This window comes from Lissotriton helveticus, chromosome 6 (assembly GCF_964261635.1).
Source record: "Lissotriton helveticus chromosome 6, aLisHel1.1, whole genome shotgun sequence".
In the NCBI taxonomy this organism is placed as follows: Eukaryota; Metazoa; Chordata; class Amphibia; order Caudata; family Salamandridae; genus Lissotriton; species Lissotriton helveticus.
The window spans coordinates 1,345,747,253-1,345,765,043 of NC_136067.1; the positions used below are offsets into that span (position 1 = coordinate 1,345,747,253).

General features: G+C 45.4%; 1 protein-coding gene across 1 annotated transcript in view; it reads left to right on the plus strand.

Annotated features, from left to right (window-relative positions):
• The first annotated feature begins 2,328 nt into the window (after positions 1-2,328).
• The window catches only part of TRIM67 (tripartite motif containing 67), a 380,811-nt gene continuing 365,348 nt past the window's right edge, over positions 2,329-17,791 (plus strand). The window contains exon 1 of the mRNA XM_078646984.1: positions 2,329-3,462. Within this exon, the coding sequence (XP_078503110.1) occupies positions 2,539-3,462 (924 nt within the window). The 5' untranslated portion in view covers positions 2,329-2,538. The remainder of the gene's footprint in view (positions 3,463-17,791) is intronic.

The window sequence follows — 17,791 nt, forward strand, 5'->3', positions numbered from 1 at the left end:
GACATCAATTGGTGTGTTGGCCTACCTGCATCGTCGTCGGTGATAGGCCATGACTTGCTGGCGGTGGAGCACGAAGAGTATCGGAAATGCGTGTAGCGCTGGGTCCATGACGGCGATCTGCTTGTGGTGTGTATATCTGCAATGTGTTGTATCTCCGCTGTGGTGATTCCGCCGTGTTCAGGCAGGTTGTTTTTCTGCAGCGATTTTATGTGTGTTTTCCGCCATCGTGATTTAGAGGACGGTCGGAGACGTCATTCCGTACGGCGGTGTGTCTGGATTGGTTCCGTCCGCCGCAGGGTCGGGTGTACTTCCGCGGCAGTGCGTGCTCTTCCGCCGCGTACGGACATTTGACTGTGTTTCCCATCCTAATATGGCGGACGGAGTGCCCGCGGCAGGCGGACTGAAAAAAGGCCTTTTCCGCCTACTCCAGGACGGCGGTCGTCCTTCCGTCCGCCATCGTAATCGACCCCTAAATCGGCACGTTGAGGCTGAAACATGTAGACCGCGATTCACTTCACTGCACACATTGTTTGGATGTCACGGGCCAATTTAACCTCATATGACATGCCCTGCTGTTTGTAATCTTGCCTTATTGTTCCATTATACAATTTAGGGAACAATAAAGACATTTTTATTCACTTCTCGTTTTCACCCACACTCACTCTTTCACTAAGAAAAACACCTGCTCCGCGGTAATCAGGCGTCGTAGCACACCCGAGTAGAATTCGGCTGCTTGGGTGGGAACCCTATGATGAAGCATGTCACCAACTAGGTTGGTGAGTAAGAGCTCTTTTATAGGAATATCTTTCCTTTTACTTTCATTCATAGAATTGGCTTGATTTTTTGTTATGGAACAACTCCTTTATTGTTATTAGTACTGGTTTCAAGGGGACTAGGAGTAGTTCCACGTGACCCTTTCTCTCTTGGTGTTTATTGGTAGCTGGTAATTGAAGCATGCAATTGAGGATTTAACTAAAAACATACTCAATGAAGGCTGATCTCGAGTAACTCCGTGCAGGCTTGTATATTCACATTACATAGGTTATGGGAAGATTCATATGGGCTCTGATGCACTTCTTGAGCAACCTGAGGTCTAGATTGCCAAGCCATGGTCATGCATAACCCTTTGATAGAAACTTCAAGGCATTAGGAGATCCAATGTTGTCCGAGTGCAAAACTCATTGAAAGCACTGAAACACTAACAAATGATAGGTACAGAGGGAGGAAAATTTTACATATACCACGCAGTTTTGGAAAATTCCAGTGCTAATGTATTTGGAAGTATTTGGGGCTATACTCGTACTCATAGCTGTTGCACACACCCTACAGGCGAATGCAACGCGGTGCTTCTCTAAGAAGAAATACCCCGACCACCTCAGTCCCAAAGATCAATTTGTATAATGGACAATGATGTATTAACTCTGTCATGTTGTTTAACTAAAATCGTATTTTCGTATTTTTACCTTCATGGTGAAGCAGTCATTTCTTATAGATCACATGCAATGTTGGCAACAATCTCAATGCGCTTTGTGTCTTCAGTTTGAACTATCAGATCAATGCTGCTTTTGACATTTTATTTTTTATATGCTTTGAAATGTTCAACCAGATGTACTTCATCACAGAATTGTACATTATTTCAGATTCTTCAAAGAAATATGTCCCTCTGCAAAAAACCATAATGAAATAAAAAAAAAAAAAGAAATCACATAGATCATTTGTTCTTGTTTTCTCTGCGCTGACCTAGCATGTTTTGCCCATAGGAAAAAATATCATAATTCGTAGTCACAATGTTATGTGTAATAATACAAATAGTAATAATTATTATAATTATAATTAGAAGAAGAACTAGAACTATAAGAGCAGAACAAAACAAAGAAATGTGTGTTTTTTATTTAACATTTTTTTCGCCTGCCTTTCATGCAGAAGCATTATGAACGACTCAAGAAAAAAGCAGAGCAGGATATTTGCAAATTTGAGTCCATTAGCCGTTTTGTATACACAATGAAGAAAACCTGAAGGGGTCGCTTTATGGAGCGGACGTGTGTGTTGCCCAAAATCGCCTTAAAAAAAATAAAATAATGCACAAACAAGTCTGTGTCTTTTGCTAGCGTGGCCAGCGTTTGCAGAGCTCAGGCGTTCATTCATTTGCTGGAGGCACAGCTCCCCCACCTCCTCTTCTCTCCTCCTCCCAGGATTCCCTTGCCGTGGAGGGGAAATGACAACAGCTTCCCCTGATCTCAGCAGCAGAGCGTGAAATAAATCTGTGCCTCGCCGGGAATGAACCTGTGCATTCCTGGGGACTCGCAGCCCTGGGCCCTGTGCACCCCTGCGGCAGGAGGGGCTCCCTCAAGGTCAGCGCAGCAGCATCCTCCGCGGAGCCAACCCCAGCGTCGCTGTCCAGCCGACGGTGGTGCTGAAATCCCGGCCGGCGCGATGGCAGCCGCGGGTCAGTGAGGGGCACCGGGGGCTCGCAGGCTGGCAGGCGCCGCACCCCCTCCGCTGCCCGCAGGCTGCTGCCCGCCTCCGGCAGCCTCGGCCATGGAGGAGGAGCTCAAGTGCCCGGTGTGCGGCTCGCTCTTCCGGGAGCCGCTCATCCTGCCCTGCTCGCACAATGTCTGCCTCCAGTGCGCCCGCACCATCGTGGTGCAGACCCCGGAGAGCGAGCAGCCGCACCCGCTGCCCCCGCCGCCGCAGCCCGCCTCGGCCGCCCCGCACGCCCGCCCCCCCGGCATGCTGCTGCTGGCCGCGGCCGGGGGCTCGTCCACCTCCTCGGGCGAGTACGACTTCCCGGACCCGGCCTCGGACAAGCTGAGCCTGCACAGCGAGACGGACAGCGGCTACGGCTCCTACACGCCCAGCCTCAAGTCTCCCAACGGGGTGAGGGTGCTGCCGCCCGCCCCGGCCTCGCTGGCCTGCCGGCGGGGCGGCACGGGCTGCTCCTCCTCCATCACCTGCCCGCAGTGCCACCGGAGCGCCTCCCTGGACGAGCGCGGGCTGCGGGGCTTCCAGCGCAACCGGCTGCTGGAGGCCATCGTGCACCGCTACCAGCAGCAGCAGGGGCAGCCGGCCCGCGGCGCCCCGGCGCCCCCGGCGCCCCCCAAGTGCCAGCTGTGCGACAGCGGCAGCGCCCCCGCCGAGGCCGCCGTCCGCTGCGAGCAGTGCGACGTGCTCTACTGCGGGCCCTGCCAGAGGAAGTGCCACCCGGCCCGCGGGCCCTTCGCCAAGCACCGGCTGCTGCCCCCGGGCCCGGCCGAGGACGGGCCGCACGGAGCCCCCAAAGCCCCGGCCGCCGCCGGGCCGGCCACTGCGCGCAAGTTTCCCACCTGCGCCGAACATGAGCTGGAAAACTACAGCATGTACTGCGTGACCTGCCGCGGGCCCGTCTGCTACCAGTGCCTGCAGGAGGGCCGCCACGGGCAGCACGAACTCAAGGCGCTGGGCGTCATGTGGAAGCAGCACAAGGTAAGACGAGTGGGGTGCCAGGCAGCGGTGACCGACCAGGCGCTGCGCTGATCTATACAGAGAGCATAACCGCATTCATATATAATGAGGGTCCCATGGCGTCCAAGGTTACCAGGTAACGCCGTATTATATTCAGTGTATGTGTACAGTGCATGTCTACCAAATGCGTGACACCACAGGGCTTCCGGATCCCTTTACTTACAATTTTGGAATTTGTATAAACCTTTTGTTTTTGTGTTTGGTTAGTGACCATTGGCTTGTTAACAATGACTCAGATTCAATGGTTTCTATTGATTAATGGGAAAACTAAAATGTATCCGATCTAATCAATGATGTTTGTAATGTATTATGCCCAGGGATGCCTGTCTCAAGGGGATTGTTGTTGTTTTTCCTTTAACCTGTGGTTGAATGGTTGTCCATTGCCCGACCTGACAGCTTGCTCTCATTACTAACCCCATTAACCAGTTATATAGCTTTGGAAGAGCTGTGCTATGATTAATTAAACTTACACAGGATGGTTGTAAGATGTATGATGCTGCGCCCAGGATATAGTGTTGTGTTGCCCACGATTTGCCAACTTTATGGCTTTGGTGCTGTGAGATTCGCATTCCGTTCTTGGAAGATCTGTCTGATGTGTTTTGCTGGATCAGAGCGAATTCTAAGCAGATCTGGATATAATTGATTTTATCACAGAAAACACAATATTCCAGCGGTCGGTTAAACTCTCCTAAACCATGATATTTTGATATATACCTCTAGTTGGATAAAATCAAAACGTGATTCCCCAAAATGCTTTTGTTTTTTAAATAAAAGGAGAGGGTATAGTGCCTTATTTTGAGTTTGGAGGATGAATGGAATAGTCTGTCACAAACATGGTGGATGTCCCACCTGCCTTTTGGCAGGTGCGTTGTAGCCTGTGGCACATGTAATACTTTGAACAGGACACCGGTTGTGTTTAGATGGAGTATCTAATCCACCAAACCCTAAAATGTCCCATAATATCTTCCCTGACCAAAATACTAATCCATCTACAACTTTCCCACTCCGAAAAGGTGAACCTATTGTGGGGAAAGTTTAACTTTTAAAATAAGGTCACCTGAAAGTTTCATTTGCGCCTAGAAATGGCTTCTGATGTCACTGTGAGTTATTTTGTAGTTGTTTTATTTTATCAGTGATTAAGTGTTGTCTGGTGCTTTTAGTTAGCTTTTTGCATTAGGGATGTTCTCTGGTTCCCCTTTATTCACCATATGAAGAGATGTATCGCGGCCTATGTAACTAGGCTGCACTTGGCGAAATTGCTTGATAGATGGTGAATTGGAATTTTCGTCATGGCTTGTCTTATGTTGAAGAATACACATAACAAAACCGGTTCTGAAGAACTTTTTGGGGCTAATTGGACATTTTGACGTATATGTCATTGAGCTGCATGCAGACAGGCAATAACACAAACATTAGCAACAAGTTAGGAAAAAAAGTAACATTTTGAGAAAAAATGTGAATCGTTCCTCGAAAATCAAGACAAAAGGCAAAACGTGGGGGACAAGACCTGTTGTTTTTAAGTTCTCCTGCAGAAATATCGAATTTGTATGCAAGCTCTGTTTTTAATTGTAGTAGAATATACCCACTACCAATGGTTGTCTGCACACCTGACATAATGTGCAATAGTAGTTAGGGAGGATTAAGGGAAGATGGTACGTGTTTGTAGTATTGCCCCAAGGAGCAGGCCGTTTTTTTTAAATCTTGCAATCACTGTATCTTTTCCCTTTTTCAATTTTTGCATCATTTCACTTAGGTTTACATAGTAGCCGCCTACCATTTACAGGTGTGAAAAGTACATATTTTGTTACATAGTAAAATCAATAAGCAACAAGAAGTTGTTTTCTAACCTGATTCTTCTTTGCACCACCCTGTCCTCATATATATATATATATTTCCATTTCCCATGTCTCCTTCTTTCCTCAATGCCAAAGCGAGGCTCCAGTTACCCGGACACATTTCTTGCATTGGTAATGTAAGTCTCAACCAACCATGTCTCCTCTTAAAGTGTTGCTTTGGAATAATGTCTTGATTGCTGCACAGTATTTGTTGGGGCTGCATTGTGAGGGTCACCACTATCCAGGGCCCTCACTATTGTAGGCTTATTGTCAGTCAAGATTCTTCTAACTAAAGGCCATGTTGCATCTTACTCCCGCGTCAAGTTTTCATTCTGTGACTGCAGCTGAGTGAAACCGAAGGTAACAAACTAAACATGACAGAAAGGAATACACCACAGTACTATGCATCATGCAACATGATGTGGCATGTCACAAAACAGGACGTCCCTTGCCGTAACATTAGACTTCTTGTACATCACTAGCGACCAACAGGCAGACGCTTATCATCAAGAGGCTCCGGCTGACGTCAGCGACAACAAGAGTGATGCTCGAGCTGTCTCTGACAAATCATTAAATACATCATCCATCAAAAGGCTAAAAGTCACTAACATGTTCATAATATAAAAAAATAACTTAATACATACAAGTTAATAAAAGTTTGGAATATATCACAATCATAAAAAACACTTAATAATAAAGTTAACATTTAGATGTAGATAATATCGGATAGTTAAAACCACAAGTTCAGACTATACACAGTGCTATCACACTAAGACCACAGTATTTGGCCCCTTAATTAGTAGAGGAACAGTGCTGCTGCGCTCTCCTGGTAAAAATTTACATAAGTTGAGAAGATAGTAGGATAGTCAGGTGTCACTAGACAATTTGCTGCTTAAAGATGTTGGAAGAAAATAACTCAGCTATGGTGCTGCTAACGCGGGATTACTGGTTACTAATTTTCTTACCAAATCCCAAACTATGTCGACTGAATCGTTGGTACCTGTCTTGGAGTAAAAGGTAATCTTCGCAATAAGTCAATCAATTTAAGAACTTACACCACTCTAAATGACCACTGACCAAAATTAAGTTTTAAAGATTTAATATAAAGTCAGAGATAACTGAAGATACAAACTTCTCAAAATGAGATTTAACAGGTAAATTGGTATCACTATAAACATGAACTTCTTGAATAATCTAAGTCTGAAAAACAGAATAATAAGTACAAGCTCGAAAACCATCAGGGTTGCCAAAATGGATACAAGTTGCAACCTCAAAGTCATTACAGAAAAGAAAATTAAGGTTAGTCTGTCCCTACACTACTTTAAATGACATCCCTACTTAGCAAGATCTTAACCCTCTAGGTGTCAGCTGTGGTGACTTCCTAAGAAGATCACGCACTTCTCTTTGTCTCTTCTCTGATAATGGGTCTCTCCTGATCAGCCTATCTGCCTACCCATCCGCTTCCTTAGGCTCCCAAAATCATCTGCTCTGCTCTCCTCCCGGGTCTCTTTCCCTAATACCAAATCACATTTCCAATAGAAACGCCCCTTGGGACGCCCCTCACGTGGTACATCTTTGCGCGGCAAACTCCATGATGGTACTCTTGAAGACCCTCGTTATAGTTGACCTTGGTTCCCAGGCTTCTTCTTCCGTGCGCTGATACCCCCTGAAATTCCTGGAAACTCCTACAGGCCTGCGCAAGGCGCCACTGAACAAAGTCCCTTTCATTCGAGCTGATTAGGACCCTCGCACCTGCATACAGCTCGTCCTGCAGTGGGCCTCAAATTCCAGACTCCACCATATCTTTAGTCATAAAACACTCTCAAAGCTCGGTGCTGGACACCTCTCGACCTCTTCTCTAACGAGCACATGACGATTTACACGACATGACATTATCTCCTCTGGCCTACTTGATTTACATGCAGCAGGTCCCTGCACTCTTAAAACGTTAACTTGATTTAAACAGCAAACATTCTTAACTAGCATACGTTTCTAAAATAACACATCTATAAAGCATATACTTTTAACCCTAAGTTCAATAGTACATTTTGGAAGAACCATGTCAACTTTATCTCACATTAATTTAGCAGCACGTTCAGGTTTGCTGTGAATTGCCCTAAGGCCTACACATAATACTGGATTTTCAAAGTTACATTTAATTCGGACATGATTCTTTTAACATGAGAACATGAGGTTTTCACATATATTCCAACATTTCTACATTAATCTCACACCGTTATAATTATAGTTACTCTACTTAACATTCTATGCATTTCACCACTGAATATAAGACACTCGGTGTATTTCACTTCTAAATATAAACACTCTGGTGCAAAGTACATGTTAACTAACTACGTGCTTGTAAATATGGCGTACTTATACATTTTTTCAAACTTGTGCTCTCTCAGTCCCCCCTTTGATGACCTTCAGGGGTCATCATCACCAAGACACTAAAAATGTAGAACCTTTTAAAGTGAAGACAGGGCAGTACCACTTCTTTTCATACTCTCTAATGCTTTCAGACTCTTATATTGAGTGTCCTGCATCGCTGTCAACTCTTCTTCCTGTTTCTTCATAGCTCTCTGTAGCCTATTTGCTCTATAACATTGATACAAACGCACCAATCCCCACAAAGTGATTACACAAATCACAATTATGATGATGGGTTTCAGTATGTACCAAACGATACCCTTTCCTAAGTTGGCAAACCAACTTCCGACTTTACCCATTCCATGACCTACTTTTTCCCACACATTTACCTTTGCCAGGTCCTCAATTTCGTAGTGTATGGCAGTGATGTTTTGTATATATTTCTCTAGAGGCTTTGAATTGTCTGGAATGTAAGTACAGCATTCCTGGACCTTCAAGGCCTTACAGACTCCTCCCTCTTTTGCTAACAGAACATCTAGAGCAAGTCCGTTCTGAAGAACCATTGCCCTAATCGATTGCATCTCCCCTTCTATCAGCATCAAGGATCTTGCAGTACTGGCAGATAGCCTGTCTACGACTGTAGCTAACCTCCTGATCTTAATGTCATTCATTATCAATCCTAAGAAAGGGAATGCAGCACCTAGTACATCTCCAACTACCTCGGCTGCACCCAGCCCTCGCTTCCATCTAGTTGATATTTCTTTCTTAGGCGTGTCTAAATTCTCAACATGATATATTTTAGGGAAGACAACAGCCAGATAGCATGATCCGTACCAATTATCTGGTAACTTCACATAAGCATATCTTCCACATACGAAATATACATTTGGTATTGCTTGCATCCCTTTCATAAAGTTCTTAGAGTAATACTCCAATTGAAAGGCATGTTCACAATGGACTTGACCTACATAAAAGTTTTCATAATATGAGTAACTCCTGTGAATGCACAGTTTTCCCCGTTTATCCTTATCCAAAGCAATTGGACCAATACTACCTTTTCTTTGATGTGCCCTCTCCTCCTTGGTCCAATCTGTTTCCCATTGTCCTGATGCTTTCAAAATCTTCTGCCTCCTGTATCTAGTATCTACCTGTGCTATAAACTTTTTCTCAACTTCTGATATTTGACAAGTAAGATTGTTCCTCCGAGCATGTGAAGTATCTAACGTTTTCCATGGAATAAACCATTTGTATAATCTGTCTTCGCTTTTGTAGTAGTCCCATTTGTTCAAATGCTTGAAATTCGGAACCTCTGGCAATGTCGAGTCGAAATTCGAGAAATAATACTCGAATCCTTCTCGTCCATAAAACATGCTCAACAATAAACTGCACGTTATTCCATATGTCAACGGAAGATGATGGTATCTGATACCCTCCTCCACTGAAGCTGGTAATTGCATACAAACATAACAATCCTTTACTTCCATGGCATCAACATATTCATAAAGCAATTTAGCATAAGCATTTGACTTGTAATTTCCCTGTGACTCGTCGGTGTGAAGCCGTTTTATTTCTGCATCTAACAATGCTTTGTCTTTCTCATTGATGTTTCCCTTCTCTTTAATAATGGTAGTTTTCGGTGTTGATACTCCCTTATCCTCCTTAACTGCGGTTTCATCCCCTTCGTGTCCCGCTAGGAATGAAACAGTTACCACTAAAATTATAAGAGAAACCACTACTCCTAAAAGTATAACAGCTATACATTTTGCCCTGCGGTTCGGGTTGCCAGCCTCCATGTTCTCAAACAGTGTAGTTTTTGACTTTCTTCCAGCATTCACTTCCTCTCCTTTTCAAACAAAGTCTTTCTCTCCTGCAATGTCTTTCTTTGAACACTTGGAAGCTTGACAATTTGTTTCCGCAAAACAGTTCAAAGTCCAGTAGAAAATAGACAACCCTAGCCCTTCTCCATCCACTAAAATGAAACCCCTATCACTTTTCTTCTTCCACTCGGCGCTAGGTTATCTTGCAACAAGTTTTTACAATTTCTTTTCAACAGTCTTATTTTCGTCTGAAGTTATGTATGACTCAAGGAGTGACACTACTTCTTCATAAATATCCATCCGAAGTATCATTCCCTCAGGTTCTGGGCAGTTCGTACCACAACATGGAAAGTCAACTTTTTCTAGGATTATTCTCCTTATTTCGCTCAAGACAAGTGGACGGACAAAATTGAGAGTTAGCGTTTTTTCAATTTCCACTCCTGGTACTATCAGTTCTACATCCACAATTACAAAGGGGTCCGTTCTAATCAAGATCACTTTCTTCACCTTTCCAGTTCTGCGCCCCTTTGAAGACATTCACAATATGGTATTAATCCACAACAATAAGCGCTCCTAGCATTTCTACTACTCGCTCAAGCATTTCCAAACGAAGAAGAGTTCCCTCCAATATTGGATATCGTGAACAGCAAACTGGAAACTCAACTGTCTCTAAAATCAATTTTCTTATTCCACTCAGGAGAGCAGGATGAACGATGTTGAGTGTCAGCAACCTTTCGGTCTCCGCTCCTGGCAGTAGAAACCTTATTTGCACTGTGATGATCGGGTCAGTTCTGATCAGTTCCACTTCCCTGATCCTCCCTGTTCTGTGTCTCCCAGACATCTGCAACGAGGTAGGTCCAGTCGGGAGTAGAGTATCTTCTACTAGGCACTCGCACCCTCCTTGATCTTCTAAGACCCTCCTCGGCTTGATCCTGGATATCTTCTTCTGGATCTGAGTCTTCGGATATAGGAGTAAGCGTTTCTTCCTGGGCCGACCTCAAACTTAGCCTTCTTCTCCTTGTTGGCCAAGTGGCAGCTCCAAGCCTTATTCTCCTATTCCTTGTCCTCCCACTTGGTTCTTGGTCGCTCCGATACGGATCTGAGTCTGAGTCGTATTCACTTCTGCTCTCTCCTTCAGTTGCGTCTTCTGTCTCACTGCCGTCCTGCCTTCGCTCCTCTTCTGAATCCGATGCGTTCCCAACTTCTTCCGACACCTCCTCAGCTGCCTCTATCCCTTCTTGCGACTCTTCTTCCACTTCCGGGCTTTCGTCTGGGATGGGAGCTGTTCCTTCTAGAGGTGCTGGAACTCTTCGAGTATGGGATGCATGGATCCAATTTGGCAGCCCCCCGCACTTCACCGCGGTGTTCGTTATCAGGATTACCTGAAAGGGCCCACGCCAGCGAACATCTAGGCAGTTCTTCCGGACGTGTTTTTTAACTAAGACCCAGTCCCCTGGGTTCAGGTCATGACACAGGTTCCTCGCTGCTGGAACTTCAGCCGCATGCACCTGAAGGGACACAGAATGGATGGCGTCAGACAGTCCTTTACAATAATCCAAGATCAGATCATCTGTAATATTCAATAGAGCAGTAGTTGGAACTGTAGGAAGTCTCATGGCCCTCCCCATCAGGATCTCGTGGGGAGAGAGACCTGTCCTCCTATCAGGTGTGCTGCGCATGCTCATGAGCACTAAAGGAAGAGCATCTGGCCAACTCAAGGATGTGGATGCCACTACTTTAGCCAATCTATTCTTCAAAGTGCCATTCACTTGTTCCACAATTCCTGAAGCTTCTGGTCGATAACTACAATGCAGCTTTTGATCGATATTCAGTGTGGAGCACAACATCTTCACTATTTCGCTGTTAAAATGTTTTCCTCTGTCAGATTCCAAAGAGGCAGGCACCCCGAAGCGCGGTATCAACTCCCTGAGCAACAATTTAGCCACTGTGAGTGTATCGCACCTACGTGTAGGGTACGCTTCAACCCATCTGGAAAATACGCATACAATCACCAACACATACCGAAGGCGATTGACTCTTGGCATTTCGATGAAATCTAGTTGCATTCTATTGAAAGGCCCCCCCGACCTCCCAATGTGACTCAGTGTGACTGGTGTTCGTTTGCCTACGTTCAGTTGTTGGCAGGTAACACATCGTTTACATACTGATTCTGCTGCTATTCTAAATTTAGGGCAATACCAAGTTTGCCTAAACACTCTCATCATGGCATCCCTTCCTAGATGTACTGGACCATGTATTTCTCTCGCCATGGGATTAGCTAATTCTTCAGGTAACACAGCTCTCCCATCTGCTGAAACCCAAAAATCCATTTCACTTCGCACACAACCTGCTATTTCCCATGCCTTTTTCTCTGTTTCAGGTGCGTTCTCCTGCATTATTCTTAAATCCTCCCAAGTGTCTACAGTTTCTAACATCATACTTAATTCAGTCTTTTCTTCTGCACCTTCTATTTCCACCTTTGAGAAAGAATAACTTTGTTCCGCACAATAGCGTGCGACTTCATCAGCATATCTATTACCTTGTGACACAAAATCTGTATTCTTAGTATGAGCTACACACTTCACTACCGCGATGTCAACAGGACCTTGTAATGCTTCTATCAGCAATCGCACAAATTCTCCATTTCGAATGGGCGAACCAGAGGAGGTCATGTAACCCCTCTGAGACCACAACTGCCCGAAATCATGAACCACACCGAAACCATATTGGCTGTCCGTGTAGATGGTGACTCTTTTCCCGTTTCCTGCTATGCAGGCACGAGTTAGGGCAATAATCTCTGCTACCTGTGCGGAATGTACTCCTTCCAGGCAAGCGGCTTCCACAACTCCAGTAATGGTACAAACAGCATAAGCTGCTCTCAACCGACCAGTATCGTCTCTTAAACATGAGCCATCAACAAAGTAAATTTCATCGGGGTCTGACAATGGCTCATCCACAATATCTGGTCTGGGTTTCGTGCATAGTTCAGTCACATCAAGGCAATCGTGGTCTTCACATCCTTCGCCTTCTATTACCGTAGGTAATGGCATCAAAGTAGCAGGATTCAAGACAGAGCATCTCCTGAGAGTCACGTTTTCTGCGGCAAGTATAACTTGCTCGTAACGCGTGAGCCTGCTATTGGTCAGATGCTGCGTCTTCGTCCTGGTCATTAACAATTCAACTGAATGTGGTACATACACCACTACTGGATGTCCCATTACAATACTCTCGCTCCTTTCAATGCTGACACCCGTTGCAGCAACGGATTTGAGACATCCGGGCAACGCTGCGGCTACTGGATCTAATGTAGCCGAAAAGTATGCAACTGGTCTACGGGCATTACCGTGGGTCTGTGCCAAGACTGACAAAGCACATCCCTCTCTCTCACAGCAATAGAGTGAAAATGACTTCTCGTAATCTGGCATTCCCAGAGCCGGAGCACGACATAAATCGTCTCTCAGCTGTAAAAACGCCACCAGACATTCTTCATCCCATGGTACCGGATCACTCACCTCCTTGTGCGTCAGTTTCTGTAAGGGCTTTGCTTTCAGTGAAAAGTTAACTATCCACTGTCGGCAGTAACCCACCATTCCTAGGAACATTCTAACTTCTCTCTGTGTTGTAGGCGCATTCATTTTCATTATCGCCTCAATCCTCTCTGGGGACACCTTACGTTTCCCTTTTTCTAACCTGTGCCCTAGATACTGTACTTCTGTCAGACAATACTGCAACTTGCTCGGAGATACCTTATGTCCATTTTCAGCTAAATGGTTCAGTAAGGCAATTGAATCTACTTTACAAGCTTCCTCTGTTTCTGACGCAACAAGTAGGTCATCTATGTACTGTACCAGAACCGAGTTCTGTGGCAGTACTAGATTCTCAAGATTCTTCTTCAGCAACTGATTAAAGATGGATGGGCTGTCGGTGAATCCTTGTGGGATTCGACACCATGTTAAAACGCGATCTTCCATTTTAAAAGCGAAAAGGTACCTGCTCTCTTCATCCAATGGGATTGAAAAGAAAGCCTGACAAAGATCTATCACTGTGAACCATTCTGCTTGACATGGTATTTGAAACAATATTACTGATGGATTCGGTACCACGGGACAACATGAAACGACTATGTTGTTAATTTTTCGTAAATCCTGAACTATCCTAAACTTCCCGCTAGGTTTCTGCAAACCCATAATCGGGGAGTTACAAGGACTACCCACGATTTCTTTCAGTATTCCCTGCTGTATCATTGACTCGATCACAGGCTTTATTCCTGCAATCGTTTCCTGTGACAATTTGTATTGAGGCGTTCTTGGAAACTCAACATTTGGTTTTACCAATATTTTTACCGGTTCTACCCCTTTAATCAATCCTATATCTTCTCCTGTGAAATCCCACACCTCTGACGCCACTGCATCTCTCAAATCTTGTGGAAGATCTTCTACAGTCAGAGTAGGATATAGTTCTACACAGAATTTTGAATTGGCCACCTTAAAGGTAGCATCATCGTCGGTAGTCTGTACCTCCACTCCTTGTGGGGTGCAGTATATGGTGCAATTCAATTTGCACAACAAATCCCTTCCTAACAGACATACCGGACTCGAGTCACAAACCACAAACTGATGTTCGTTCATGTGGTTTCCAATTTTCACAGACACTGGTTCTGTCAAGGGACTAGTCATTCTTTTATTTGCGACTCCTACCACCTGAATTGTTTCCCCTGACATTGGCAAGTCTGGAACTACCGCTGATCTCAGAGTCGAACGAGTAGCCCCAGTATCCACTAAGAACGTAGTGGGACACCCTGCCACTTCTGCCTCAACAAATGGCCCTCTTTGATCCACTTCTAGGACTGCCCCGAGGGTACAATCCTCTTCACTGCTCACCCGTTGTCCTGTCAATGGGTCAATGTAATAACATTTTTCTTCCTCGATAAACAGAGGCATTTGTTTAAAGACCTTTCCTCCCGCTGCTATCTTCGGTGGCTGTGGGAATTGGGCCCGTGGAGCCGAAGTCCCCCCTTTGGCCACCTTACTGCTTGAGACTGTCACCTTTTGCACTGGGTCTTCTTGGACCTGTTCTTCTACTTCTAGCTCTCCATTTTCAGGGTTAAAGGGACACTCGCGTCGCCAATGCCCCACCTGGTGACACTGATGACACTTTGTCGTTTTCTTTAAAGTGGCAAAGTCTATCCTAGGTCTCTGCCCTTCTTCATTATCTTTGCTCTGACCATTTGGTTTTCGTCCCATCCCCTGCTTCTGCTGGCCACCCTTCCCAGCGGACTGCATTTGCACCACCATCAATTTCTCCTTTAGATTCTTGGCTTTAGAATCTATCTCGTCACTGCAGTACCTCGCATATCGTAAAATCTCATCTAGTGGTTTGTTCTGCCAACAGATTAAATGTTGCTGTATCATCAAACAAATATCAGGTCTCAACCCCAAGACAAACTTTGACACAAACTGCCCTATATCTTTGGGATCCATTACATCTAGTCCACTGTATTGCTTGAATGTTTTCAGCAATCTTTCATAAAACTCGTGAACTGTCTCCTTGGGTTCCTGCCTTGTTCGGTCTATTTTTACCCAATCTATGTCCTGTGGTGGTACCTTATCTTTCAGCCATGCTATTACCCTTTCATACTTTCGCATGACAATCTCAGACGGTCCATTAGTCCGAGCATCCCTCAATGGTTCAGCATTTGGCCATTCGACACTAGTCTTACAAGGGGTCCACAGATCAGATGGGACCACGATGTCGAACAACGTGTTCAAATCAATCCACAATACCTTCGAAATTTTAACAAACCTCTCTACCTGCTTATACCATTCGACTGGATTGTCCCGCAACTTCGGAAATGAGTTGGTAAATGCAGCTAAATCTCCTCTACTCCAGGGCACATGTACATAATTTCCGTTTGATATTTCTCGCAAAGGGAATGCCTCCATCTGCATTACCCTTCCCTCAGGGGTCATCACATTTGTACTTCGCCTAACTGTGCCCTTTTTCGACCACCTTTCTTCCCATTTATCCAGTTCCCTCCACACTCGTATCCCTGTTACCAGCTCTCTTATGTGTGTTTTTAATCCAGTAGTTCTCTTCTCATCTAGATCTTGGTCTGCGTACTGTAATCTGTGGTTACTCTGTAATGCCCTTGTCCTAGACAAATCCACGGCATATCTGTCTGCCAAATCAGTCAGTTTCTCATGAAACGCTCTAGCTTTCCTAGTGATATCCTTTGCCATGAACAATAACTCATCCTGTTCATACAATTCTATCCTTTCCAAAGGCAATGTTCCATCTATTATCTCATCAACATCTGATTTTAAACTGGTAACATCAAGCCTTTTTGCCTTAATTTCAGCTTTCAAGACACTCAATTTAGCTCCTCCATCCGCATCTCTCCCATCCCAGCTCCGAGATCTACGTTTAGGTATTGGTGAATTATAGGGAGTCCTCCCCTGTTCCCATCTCTCTAAGTCCCATGCCTTTCCATCTTCTCGGGGTGGGTGGTGAAACACTCCTTCATGCCTCCCAGCCTCTCTCTCTCCATCCTGGCTAGTTTCACGGGATGCAGGGTAAGATGTTCTATTACTCCCTCTTTCTTCCCTACTTCCCTGTGATTCCTGATTATTCGAGGCGTGGCGGGACCTATCGCTGTTCTCCTTTCTCCAATGTTGAACGTCTTCCCCAAGTGTATGATGAAGGCACCTAAACCTATTCTGAAAAGCCCGTACCGCCTCATCTCCTCCTTTCCCCCAGAGACGGGACATTTCCTCACATTCTACAATCCTAGTATTTTGTTCCGGCTGTTCTCTCTGATTTGTAGGACATGCATCCCCTCTATTCTCTTGACTTTGGCCTTCCCGGCCCTGACTGCTTTCGCTGGCCCCACAATGAGATACTGTCCCATTGCCCCTGGTATCCCACTCTGGTTCCGTCCTTGTCCTGTTACTCGGGGATATTATGGACCCGTCCCATTCCCTCAAATCAGCTCTTAACTCTGAAAAAGATCTTGGCCGTGGTCCCCTTAGATCCATTGGTCCTCTCGGACCTCCCTGTTCTGAATTGGGACCGACAGTTGTGTCTAATGGGGTGTTCCATGTTACCGAACCTGGCAATTGTTTCCATGCATTTGTCACATTATTCCTCCTTTCCATCTCAATCCTTTCTCTATCCAATTGCCTTTGTTGTTCCCCTCTATCTCTCTCAGAATTATAGATCGAAACTATGGGTCCTATGGTAACAGGCACTTGAAGAGCATCTGGTAATCCCACAGACTCAACCCTTTCTGTGGTTGGCGTTTTCTGCACCACAAACCTTCCCACTACACTCTGTACAGTGTTGTTTGGAGGTGTTTCTCCACTTTTGATAGGTGTCCATTCCGATATAGGGAGTGGTGTATATCCCTCTATGTCATTCCCATCTTCCCTTGCGAGCCCTCTATCTTCTATTAACTCCACTCTCGGAGGTGGTCTATCCATTAACAATCTGTTTATCAGATTGTCCTCCGACTCGCTTTCCTCGTCTTCTTCCATGAGGTTTCCTCCTCCTGACACCTCCCTCATCGGATACATTTTCTCCACCTCAATAGTCTGTACCCTCCAACGCTTTTCCTCCTCATCCCATTTGGAATCTCGCACTGCCCTTACCGATCGCGTCAGCCTTTGTTGACGCCTGTTCAAATTTCGGTCGTGTGCAGCCTTAATCCATGCATTAAGTGCCTCAAACTGTGTTGGTCTGGGTGAGGGTTTCAATGAGGACATGGTTGCTTTTAGCCGATGTAACACCTCTAATTTAAACGTCCCGTACCTCGGGAACTGCATTTCCTCATTCCCTTCCGTAAGCTTATTCCAAGCCCCAATCCACAATATCGTATGCAGCCCAACGTTCGTTGCCATATAATGAGCTGGCGTACCCTCTGGGGGAGCCTCTTCCCCGTAATAATGTTCACTTCGTTTACGTTTAAAAATCCCTTTCAAACACTTAAAACACTTCATGATTTCTCTTTTCTCCGCGTTTGTTTACTTCCTGATGATATTCCACCAATCTCAGCCCCCTTCTCACTAACTGGCCTATCCGTACGCGACTTTCCTCCGACGTCACTCTAGCCGCCCAACCAGAGCGCGGCTCTAGCTAACGTCACACCAACCGCTCAATCAGAGCGCGGCTCTAGCCGACGTCACCCGTCCCCCTTCGCAGCAGTTCCCCTCCTTTCTCAGCTCGTCTCCTCGGTCATGCACGCATCCCATTCATACTCTGAAAAATGATTAC